Source organism: Engystomops pustulosus, chromosome 4 (assembly GCF_040894005.1).
Source record: "Engystomops pustulosus chromosome 4, aEngPut4.maternal, whole genome shotgun sequence".
NCBI lineage: Eukaryota > Metazoa > Chordata > Amphibia > Anura > Leptodactylidae > Engystomops > Engystomops pustulosus.
Genome location: NC_092414.1, coordinates 30175171 through 30187812, shown reverse-complemented (window position 1 = coordinate 30187812; position 12642 = coordinate 30175171). Strand labels below are relative to the sequence as shown.

The 12642-nt window shown below is 41.7% G+C and overlaps 1 protein-coding gene across 5 annotated transcripts in view; it reads right to left on the bottom strand.

The window, feature by feature from the left end:
• RNF130 (ring finger protein 130) overlaps positions 1-12642 on the bottom strand; it is a 164964-nt gene that overhangs the window by 106121 nt on the left and 46201 nt on the right. Inside the window, exon 1 of one of the 5 annotated variants that reach the window (XM_072145617.1) lies at positions 9460-9595. The exons of the other annotated variants lie outside the window; for them this stretch is intronic. Within the exon in view, the coding sequence (XP_072001718.1) occupies positions 9460-9556 (97 nt within the window). The 5' untranslated portion in view covers positions 9557-9595. Of the gene's footprint in view, positions 1-9459; positions 9596-12642 lie in introns of those variants that run through there. 5 annotated transcript variants of the gene reach the window in all.

Sequence of the window (12642 nt, the reverse complement as noted above, 5' to 3'; positions counted from 1 at the left end):
GCACAGGTGGAAAGTGGGTAAGATAAAGGTTGCACAGGTCAGGCAGATAATAGTCAGAGACTACTGGTCTAGGCAGAGTCCATGGTATAAGTTGAAGGTCAGGGTAGACAGCTATGGATAAAGCCAAAGTCATCAGCAGATAAAGAATCACAGAACAGAAGAGCGCACACCTTTGCATAGTTTAGTAAGTGAGTGACCGATCCGAACAGGAGACATTTGGGATAGGCACACATGCACTTGCTGTGTACCTTAGGACCCTGGAGATGAACAAAGGAAGAAGGGGAAGAGAAAGATGCAACAGAACACCGGTGGCCATGTCCACTGCACAAGATAACACAATGGTCGGTACGGACCACCAACGCTAAATGGCTCAAATATCAATGATGAAACATCTCTTTTAAGAATTGCTTTGTTAGATAACAAAATGGATCTTTACCAAGTAGGTAAACGGCTTCCAGGCACTGCCAAACAACCTCCCTTTAGACATCCACAAGGAAAAAGAATGTAAGTGACTGATAGTTGGAACAATTTTCCGCAAGGAATGTCAATCCCATTGTCTTGCTCTGATGTTGTTGATGCGTTCCAAATAAAAAAAAAAATATTAGGAAATACCGGAGCTTTTCTCTCTGCCAAACTCTACGGCCCACAGAGCAAGCGGAGGTTACACTAGATAAGGATAAGCCCAGTAGGTTTTCTTTTTTTTTTTTGTTTTGTTTTATTTTATTTTCATTTGGATGGTAATTATAGGGGGGATTAACGACTTGTTTTTTGTTTTCTAGGAAGTGCATTCCCATTGCTAATGGGATAAGGATCATTTTATTATACCCATTTTAAAAACAAGAACAAAGGATTATATATAGATACATAGTAATCAGAAAGGAAATGTAAATTGTCGACCTTCACACAACCCATCGTTCTCTGACACTTAAAAAATATATATATATTTACACTTTAAAAAAATTAGATTTTTACTTTAAAGGGAACCTACCACCACAAATCTACCTATAAAGGTAGATTGGGTGGTAGGTGGATCAATGGGACGTGAGGATAGCCCTTTTAAGGGCTAATCCTCACGTCCCCACACTTTTTTGTTAACTTTTATTAGACATATATGCAAATTTACTTATGCGGCTACAGGGGCGTGGAGTAGCCGCATCTGAGGTTACACGAGGCGGCTACTTCACGCCCCGGTAGCCTCTTTTCCCCTCCTACTCACCCATCTTCGGCGCGCAGCTCCGCGCCCTCGTCCGGCGATCCTGCCGTCTGCGCATGCGCAAAGAGCAGGCCCGCGCCTGTTTCGGAGCAGTGACCGCGCAGGCGCGGGCCTGCTCTTCTGCGCATGCGCAGACGGCAGGATCGCCGGACGAGGGCGCGCAGCTCCGCGTAGCTGCGCGCCGAAGATGGGTGAGTAGGAGGGGAAAAGAGGCTACCGGGGCGTGGAGTAGCCGCCTCGTGTAACCTCAGATGCGGCTACTCCACGCCCCAGTAGCCGCATAAGTAAATTTGAATATATGTCTAATAAAAGTTAACAAAAAAGTGTGGGGACGTGAGGATTAGCCCTTAAAAGGGCTATCCTCACGTCCCACTGATCCACCTACCACCCAATCTACCTTTATAGGTAGATTTGTGGTGGTAGGTTCCCTTTAAGGGCAATTACCAGACTGAGGCAGAATGTGAAATACTTTGGTTAAGAAGAAATGTGCATATATTTCACTAATGGCTGTAGTGTATGGCTATCTGCATACATTATGCCCATTGAATTATACACTACAAGGTCAGGCCACATTCACACATCAGTGATTTCGGTCAGGTTCTCCCTGGATAGGAAACCGATCCACTGAACTCTGTAAGTGGATATTAGAGTATGTTTTTAGGAAAGAATGCGCTCCATTAAAAGGGAGTGAAAAAACACGGCCTCTTACTTCCAAAGTGGCACCACCCGTGACCATGTTTTGTTCCGGTAATGCAGATAAGCTCTATGGAAATAAACGGAGCTTAGTTGGCGCACACTAGTCATGGAGCTGCTTTAGGAATAAAGCTGCCAAGTTTTTACAACAGCAGACATTCCCTTTTAAAATTAGCAAATCAATATTTTGGACCCTTGTTAAGAGACAAGTCTCAAGTGTGCATATCCATGGCATCACGAGACCTTCTCTCGAGAGGTGTGGCCCAAAATAGATCGGACTGAGGTGCCCAAGATAAAAATTATCCTTTGAGTTACTGGAGTGTGAGCCCCTAGGATAATTTTTATCTACAGGGCTCAAGGGACCACAGTCTGATCTATTTTAAACCCTAGTAGCCTCCAAAGTGGGTTGTCTCTCAGGTTCAGAGAGAGTCAGAGAGCTTGGGCCCAGTGGAAGATCCTATGATGGGCCAGTTCAAGAAGAGTCAGTTTCCCGAAACCAACTAGTGGCCATGAAGTTATATTGGGGGGTAGGGGGAATACCTAATAATGGAATGGACATAGTGGGGGTTTTCTGTTAACTATTTTTCGCAGTTGCCACATATGTATCAATACAGCACGGACTATGATAATTGTGGCCATGCCCATACAACAATTATAGTCATTTCTAGGGAATTCCACACTTTCATATCTTGCCATATGCAAAAATTCCATCAGAACCGCCAGAAATTCTGAGAAGTCCTACAATGGATAAGGGAGTCCGTACATATATACATATACAAGAAACATTGAAGGAGTTCCTGAAAGTCATTTTCCATTCGCCTCCATGGTGTGCCCAGATCAGGTGATTGGGAGGTCAGGGCTTCGTGCAGGTATCAGCTATACATTTCCAAGGAGGCAGTACGGTATGTATTCCAGAGAGATAAGGAATTAGCTACTATGGTTAATAAGTAGCTCCATTTATCAGCCGCTGAAATGTCGTAATTAATTTGGTTACATAACCCCTAGAATTTCAGGTTTTGCTGAGGTGTGAAAAGCTCAGTTATACATAGCACGGCAAGAAAAGGGAACAGAAGATAAAATCGGATATTCTTCTATTATCTATTTTGTATCACTTGGCTACCATTTGCCCTCCTGTATAAAGCCAAAGTTGCCTGTGTATGCTTGGAAAAGGGAGTTTCGGGGAAGAAGGACCCTTCTTTACGACCTTCTCTCTAACGAGAAGAGCCATCAATGAGCGGCTTGTATAAGACCACCACATTGCCCACATAGTTATGGGATGGTACAAGAGGGGTTGCCGCCTCTGGAAGCCAGTTTGACGTAACCAAAATTAACTTAGGTGGTGTTGGCTGGTGACAGAAGCTATGAAGGTCATTGTAAATGTTGCATGGGGTGAAAAGCACAGCAAGTCTAAAGTGTGGACCATACAGATACCAGATAGAGTGCTGCATCATTGGCCAAAGCCTACAAGAACGACCGACCAGTTGGCGATTCCCCTGAATCAGGGACCAGGTTAGAAATCTTCTACGGCGGACTTCCTCCCATAAACAGTGCTTTATGGTTTACTTCTCTCAGTTAAGGTTGTTTTTTTACCCTCCTTCATGTATGCACCATAGTATTGGTGTATTTCAGTAAACACTGCCCAACATGTCGCTTAATAATCTCATGAAAAGCTTTTTAAAGGAATCTAACAGAAGTAGATCTGATGGAAGATTCCTCCTGCCTCTGCCCTAACGTGTAATTCTGGAACCTAACCTATTATTATGTTAAGAAACTTTATTTTAGTGATAAGTAAATTAACTGCAGAGGCTACTGGGGCGTGTACTATCCTGGCCGGGCACTGGGAGCTAAGGCTACTCCACGCCCCAGTAGCCTCTGCAGTTAATTTACATATCACTAAAATAAAGTTTTTAATAATTTAGGTTCCAGGATTATTAAATTACAGATTAGGGAAGAGGCAGCAGGAGGAATGTACCATCACATCTACTTCTGATAGTAGCTTCCTCATAGTAGGTGGTCTTTACTTTTGGGGACTACATTTGCCATTTGGAACAGGAAAGCTACAGGTACATAAGACGAATGCTTCCATAGGTCTCCTTTCATCCAACAGATGTCCACAGGGTTGCAAGTCTGGTGGGTATTCTATATGTTTTTTTAAAGGAGGCATACTTAGAAGTAATATAAAAAACCAAAACACACACACTTCCATCGGAAGGCAAAAACTAGGCATGAGGATAGCTTATCCTAATATCCACTTTTTTATTTTGTTTGCTTGGACTACAGTGTAAAACATTCACTTTATTCACACAGATTGTCTGACTCTTATCAACCAGGGTAGAGGAATAATGGATGCAAGAAGAAAAAAAAAAAAGCTGTAAATGAATATAAAATCTTTTAAATTTTTTTTTTAAATCAACCATTTTTGGCCTCGCTGTTGTGAAAGAGCCATAACTACTTCAAAAACATTAAGCCAAGACTATACACAGCCCACACATCATCTCCGGGATCTATTGTGGAGTCCAGATATTAGGAGAATCATGTGCTCTATACTCAGATGGAGCAGCAGACCTAAAATAAAAGGTGCGATGAAGAGGACATTATCATGGAGTGTGCACACATGTAAAAGGCTTAGCAGACGCTATGTTTTAAATAATGGGAAAAAAAGAGAAGCTGCTAAACATGAGACATCGCATGAAATGAAGGAGACAAACACATCAATTTATTGGATAGAGCTGGAAAAACAGCCAAAAAAAAAATAAGAGTTGGACAAACGTCAATAGTTTATTTAGATCCACCAAGGTCAAGTCAATTCAAGGAGGTCCCAGACCTTGCTTAGGGACATGTGCTAAAAACCATACAGAAAACAAATAGTCCATTTGAGTGTTCTCCAACCCAATGATGGAAGAGAACACTGGTCCAGCAGATGCCCAACAACAACTCCCAGTGTTGAAAGGGTGTACCAAGACATAAACTACATCCCTTATTGGTTGAAGGCATGCTGGAAAGACGTACAGCAACTGCCCAACCTCAACCCTATGTGGCTGAAAGGTGTACGAGCTAACCAAAACCTCAATGTGTTGAAAGGCTTAATGGGAGATGTACGGAATCTACCCAACCAGAATCCCCGGGTGGATTCTAGGGAAGTACAGGGAGATGTATAGAATCTACCCAACCACAAGAGGTTGAAGGGCGTAATGGGCAATGTACAGAATCTAACCAACTAGAATCTCAAGGTGGGTTCTAGGGAAGTACAGGGAAATGTACAGAATCTAGCCAACCACAATCTCCAGGGGGTTGAAGGGCATAGAGGGAGATGTACAAAAACTTTTATACCACAACCCCAAATGATTAAAGAGTGTACTGAGAGATATACCGAAGCTACATAACTTCAACTTACAGCGATTGATCTACAGCGTCTTCCCAACTACAACCAGTGGTGGAAGGGGCGTGATAAAAAGGTGTAAGTTCCACATTTGAGAGCCACAAGTTCTAGTACAGAATAAAAATCATCATTGATCTCAGTTACAGGGTAAAATTACCAGAGGGAAAAAACTAATACAAAAAACCCCCTAAAACTAAGTATATTTTTTGTTTCTGTCGCTGTCCTACTGACATAAACCAGCACGACATATACAAGACAGCGGCCACCAATTCTTTTTCATCATATGATATCGCAGCAACTTCAATCCAATTTCTCAGATTCCTTCTCTCATCTGGATTTTCCACTTGTCCCTTACACACAGCAATAGATGAATTGCGCAGTATTTTCCTAAGACCTTTTTTTGTAGTACCCAAAAAAAAATTAAAAAATAAGCTAAACACCACAGTTCTTTAAAAAAATCCCAATGTCAGATGTCATGGCATGTTCCAGAAAATCAGTGATAACCGCTATAAAAGCATTTGGAGGATACTTGTATATAAATATCATATACAGGAAGCTTTTTCCCAGGCCTGATACAGATCTCGTTATACAGCATTTCCCATGGGCAATATCTTGAAATTTGTAACACGATTATAATAATAAATATAGTAATTATAGTAAAATATAGTAATCATAGTATAGGCAAATTTTTTAAAATTTACCGTTCTTCTTCCTATCCTCGTTACGCCCATTTCGGAGATGCACAGGTCCCAGCTAGGGTCCCTTCTTTTCTGAACACGAAAAGTTCGCCCAACCAATCACTGGAGACCAGATTTGTCCAATGAGTGAGATTACATTTGGTGTGCACAAGACACAGGTTACCCACTACCACATCTACACATAACGATTGGTATACACAGCCATTTATAACTAAACCAGCAACAGGGAATTTTGTTTCACAGTAGTCCCTCAATAACTGGGGAGGGGGGGGGGGGGTCAAGAGCTAGAAGCCAATCAATACAATATAGGTCACTGATACAAAGTGAAAACCCCCTTTGAAAAGGACCTGTCACCCTTAAAAATCAAAGTATAGGCAAATAAGTAAGCAGCTTCTAGCACTACCCCATTTTTAGCGGTGATACACACTGCTAGCTTTATCAGAACCCTCCGATAAAGCTAGAGATCAATGTAGCCATAGCTTTAGAATGCCGGACAGAGGTTTCAGTGATCCAGCATATTCATGAGGGGCGGTCCAGGGAAGAAGCAGCTCCTCGGACTGCCCCCCTCATGAATACGTCGGAAACCTGTGAGCACGGTCCGGCGTTCCAAGGCTATACCGCTGCAGTGTCTGCTAGCTTTATCGAAGGGTTTTAACACTCATAAAAATGCAGTAAAAGCAGCCCCTAGAGCAGTGATGGCAAACCTTTTAGACACCGAGCACCCAAACTGCAACCAAAAACCACGTATTTTTCGCAAAGTGCCAATGCGACAATTTAAGTAGTAACTTTTTACTACCTGCTGTGTCACAGGTTTAAATTGTATAGGCACTTGAGGACACCAATACAATAGAAAGAAGGAGAAGAAGTTTGAATTATCATTGCAGCTTCCTTCTAGGGTCCTGGGCTGCCTGGGACTGCAAGAGGCCTTGAGTCCAGTCTGCTGAGCTCTGCACTGAGGTGATGGCCTGGGTGCCCATATAGAGGGCTCTGAGTGCCACCTCTGGCACCCGTGCCATAGGTTCGCCACCACTGCCCTAGAGTGTTTTTATTAAGGGCCACAGGTCATCTTTAAAGAAAATCTACCATTTTAAACAGATTTTTTAAAAATCTAATATATAAAGCTAAGTGTGTGTATCTGCTAAATCTGCACGGGTTTACAGTCTCCAAATCTATGACTCAGGGAACGTGATAGACTAGGTTTTAAGCCAAAATTTTCACACCACGCGTTCCAAAATCCACTTATTACCCACCATATACAGGAGCCATTGTCTGCTGCTGCAGCAGTTGGAAGCTGAACCGTTATTGGTTGCTATTCTGCCACAGGTCATTAATATGAGCTCTGAGTTGTGATTGGTTACTATAGGCAATGAGTATAGGGCGCTTATGCGTGAGTTAAGATCGATAGGGACTGACTGACTGAGACCAGAACGGAGATCGAGACCGACAGTCAGTGACAGATAAAATATTTTTATTCCTATTATGCTTTAGCTAAGAGCAGTTATTTACTATCCCGGGCAACGCTGGGAGCTACAGCTAGCAAATAAATAAAAATGAGAATAAATCCGTTAATCTAATTCTGAGAAATCTAAACACAACATGAGAAATTCAAAGAGTAAATTGGTTCCTGTGCTGGAAGAAAAACATACGGATCCCCCATTACCCTCTACAACGTCTCACACACATGATTACGGCGTGTCACAACAAAAACGTTGTACGGTTGACACACGCCACTTGGTGATCTAAAAATGATAGGTCGCTTAGACACTTCTGCTTTTCAAATTATTTCCTTCATTCTTCATTTCACACGAAAACCTCCAATCAGCACTGAGGAGGGAAAGCACAACTGGGGAAGGGGGGTCTTTTTTTCCCATGGAAGGGGTTTAACTCTTTACAGCTCAGGACTAAATGCATGCAATACACTTTTTTTTTTACATATTCTCATAAATCTTTGCAAGGTGAAGCAAGTGACAAGTGTTCAATTTGGGACACAAAACCAACTTAATGTCTTTTAAATATCCAAAATCACCCTTTTTCCTGTTTTATTCTGGAAAAAAAAAAACAAAACAAAACACCTTTATACTTACCTAAGGCTGCGGTCACACATGGCATTTTGAACCCGTTTTTGCCCCATTTTTAAGCAGTACGTTACAAAAACATGTGTTTTGGAAAACGCATCCGTTTTTTACACGTTTTACCAATTATCTTAATTAAAACTGGTCAAAAACAGATGCATTTACAAAAAACGCATACGTTTAAAAAAAAAAAAAAGCGTTATTTAATGGATTGCTTAAAAACGGGAACAGGTTCAAGATGCCATGTGTGACCGCAGCCTTAAGACGAGTCCAAAAAGGTGCATTGGACTAATCTGTGCCTACACAGCCATTCAATGAAGCCAGTGTAGTCCAGCCTCAATGCGCATGTGCCTGAGCTGCGGTGTAGGCGGGTGACGGCGACTGATGCAAGTTTATAAGTTGTTTTTGTTTATTGCAGGCACATATGGAAATATAGAGTGATTCAGGACACCAATTCACCAGTCCCTAAGGACCTGTAAAAGCTTTAGACAGGTTTACCTTGTAGTTCACCTTTCTGCCTTTATTTCTGTTTTTTTTTTTTCCCTATATAAAACCAGAACTGGAATCCAAATCAAAGTGAAGGGGGGAAGGGACACAAGGATCCTACTGCTACCCCTTGAATAAAATGGGGTTATTTGGTTTCTATGTCTGTTGTAGTGACTGTAGTGGTATTTTGAAGGACATTTTCAGGACCACCCATCGGCAGTAGAAAGCCCAAGAAAAATAATTTCAGGGTAGCATTTAAAGGGAACATGTCATCAGCTTTTGGATCTAATAAACCACTACTAGTATATTGTCTGGCAGCGGAACATCGAGGAACTCAACTTTGAAGTGAGAAGTTAACTAGTTGTAAAAAGTCAAGGAGGCGCAGAGATTAACACTGAAGTCATGGTGGTGAGCTCTGAACGCCTCCTCCTCTGTGACGGACACTGTGCATCGGACTTCGGTAGATGTGGTTAGTGAAGTCTCTGGATACAGAAGCATCAATTACAGTAAATGGGGCTTTCTGAGGAAGAGAGCGCTTGACTTCAGTGTTAAAACTCTGCCACCTTGACTTTATACAACCAATTTACATCTCTCTTCAGAGCAGATTTTCTGTATGATGCCACCACACTGGGTCATGAAAGAAACATGATCTGGAAGGTGTTCAGCTGCTTGGCAACATACTGGTGGCGGATTAATAGGTCAATTTCTGATGACAGGTTCCCTTTAAATCCAGTATTCGAACTAGGTTTTCCACTATTAGGCAGGTGCTCTGAGGATTGGCCACAATCTCACAGTCTAGTTATCTTTTTTTGGAAGTGCATGTATTTACTAGTCTAGACTGTAAAGTACAGAGATTTGTTGAACGACCAGTATAGTGGCCATTATGGGGTTAGTGTATGTGGATTGAATCCTGCCTACCTGCAGAAGGGCCATGTCCAATGCTGTGGGAGGAGATAAAACAGGAAGTACTTGTCAGAAGAGATGAGCAGATCAGAACTTTATGTCCGGCATTCATCGTTCGGAAAGATCTGCCTAACCGGATGTGTTTTGATCACACAGCTTTACGTCGTCACTTTGTGAACACACATGGCCAATCACAGCCATGGGGGAGGAGCGTGAAGGTGCCCGATTGGCTGCCCCTTTATCAACATATCTGGGGTTAGACGGACCTGCCAAAAGACAGACCGGGTTAAAATAAGTTTAGTATCACAGAGACTGACTTATTTCGGATGATAACAAAGACCCAAAAGACTACATACAATCCAAAACTGTTGCCAACCTCAACGAAGAAGTCACAGTTCACCAATTTACAACGGCAACATAGGATTTCGAATTGCGCAAAAAGTCCCCTAACTTTTCTCAACTAAAAACAACACGTGAAGGCACGCTCAAGTACGTGACGGTGTTAGGACTTTTCACACTTCAACAAGTATCTAAAAAAGCATCCAAAGTACATTCACACTTAATCCGTCAACCGCATCCTGAAGTTTCTCTATAAACAATTTCTCTGAACCATTACAAATTTTGTACCAATTTGTAATAAAATTCAAACAGAATAGTGAGACTGAAGTACATGGGACATGTCAATGTCCTCAAAACAACACTACATGGTGGTATCGGAGGGACATTGAGCCTTATGACCACTTAAAACAATCAAGAGATCTGACTGGTTGAGTACAGTAAGAAGGGTTGTCATGGTGGTGAAGACACAGCAGATCTGTCCCAGGTCTTCAGTAGTCTTCACCTCGAGTATTCCAATGCTGAATCATGGACCATGGATTTTCACAAACTGTCCACTGTGCGGAGAGATAGTGATATATAATGCAAGGAGTCCTAGATTCTCCATTTATAAACAGCGCCATACTAAGACTATAATCCCAGTTCAATGCTGCAGTTCAGCAGGGAAGAATTTACTCAGCGCATCATATTTTGTTACAAAACACGCAATCCCGTACCCGCCAGTGTGGTAGGTCCGTCACACAGGACACTGCATGTGGTCTATGATTCATGGACCACCTTTGGCCATGTGCTTTAGCCCTCAGAAGTATCAGCAGAATTATACAGAAAACTAGAGAAGAACAGATCTCATTAAAACACTTGGGGTGAGATAGAAGATTTCTACTTAACTCCAGCGGATTGTAAATTTCAAATGTTAATATAGGAATATGGCCATATAAGATAAGAAATTTTCTCTTATATATTACAAAGTTTTATTTTATATTCACTTTTACTTTAGACTTTTAAGGGGTTTATTCTCACAGATGGTTTCAAATCTAAGAGATCAGGAAATGGAAACAATATAGTCAGCGGGTCAAATCCCGTCATATATAGGTGGGGAAGAGAAACTTGGGAAGTGTGGAAATAAGTTCTTTATTCACAATGCAACTGAGCCTTATGTTATAGATATTAACGGGAATATTTGCTCATGTATACTTCCGGATGAAACTACACAGTGTTGTAAATTTTTTTTATGAAAAAGAGAAAAAAACAAAACAAAAAAAAAAAAAAACATGTTCCGCACAGAATGCTTCTTATCTGATTGACCCTGTACGGAGGTGCACACTACACTAACTACGAGAAAAAGTACAATTTTAGGAACTTCAATTTTCAGGTGCAGCAGAGTGAAACGGTTTTCTAGGAATTACAAAACATGCAAGTGGAAAAAAAAAAATAGTAAAAATCTGCTTTGTGTGTATAAACGTTCTCACCGCTAATATAAAGAGATTGCCTCAGTTCTCTTAAGAAAAAATACTCAGTTCCAGAGAAAGTAGACCACTATATCAGTACGGAGGTGGTCACCGATACAGGGTCATCTGTCCTGCACTCTGACCCCATTATCACACATCTATGAACAAAACAATGGGGGCCAATGAAAAACTCTATAGTGCCTGTTAGGGTACTTTAATAATACATCTCATGAATGCCTTAAAGGGGCAGGCCATTTCATGTTTTTTTTTGTAAGGTGTGTCAGTGTGGGCGGGGAGGGGGCAGTACATTAGTTAACAATATACATCTATTAGATGGTGTAAACCACTTTCTGGATTCAGTATGTGACGTGAATCCCCTGGTTCAGTAATACCTTTGACCTCATCCAAACATTCCTGCCCATAAAATCAGAGTAGAAGTGATCTCTAACTGTCCATGACCATTTTACCTTCCAGGACCATATGATAATATTCATGAATACAAAACTTAAAGAGGACCTATCACCCTAAAAAACGGCACTAGTGCTAAAACAGACGCAGCAGTGTTACACTGCTAGCGCTATCGTAAACCTCCGATAACGCCAACTAATACTGCTGCGCTGTACACTACAAATGCCAGACCGCTCTCAAAGTGGTCCGGTGTATTCGTGAGGGGGCAGGATTGGGGGGCGGGATAAGGGACGCTGCCTGTCGCATGACGTGTAGCAATCACCGCCGAGCTATGGAGTGAGCGGGGTGGTTCGGGGAAGAGACACCGCCCCCTCATGTAATGTACACCGCAGCAGTGTTAGTTATGAATGCAACACTGCGCCGTCTGTTTTAGCACTAGGTGGTACTTAAGCAGCTCCTAGTGCCGTTTTTCAGGGTGACAGGTCCTCTTTAAGGTCCTGACAGGGCGATTGTTCATGGACAGTTAGAGATCACATGACGCTCCGGCAGCGCAGATACTTGGGTCTTCTAAAATCCAATTCATTTATTAGTTGTACAGCAAACGTTACATCGTATAAAACACAGAGTTGCAATCGACGCGTTTCGGCAAGACTAAAGTACTTAGCCAAAATACGTCAATCACAACTCTTTACCCAATGTAACATTTGCTCTACCACTAATAAAGAATTGGATTTAAGTAGACCCAAGTATCTGCGCTGGAGTTTGTTTTCTCTCTAACAAGCCCAATATGTTCTGAAAAAAAACCTGTGCAAAATTTAAGGTAGCACGCAAAAAAAAAGGGTATAAAAATTCGCTAAAAACATCCCGATCCTTAAAGCCTTTTTAATCCACGTTACTAAGGTGTTAAAAATCGGGACCACCTGTTTATTAATTTTTCAATATCAGCCCCCCACACATTACCAAAAAAAGAGCATGAGGTAAACTGGCCAACTCCTTTAACTATCTA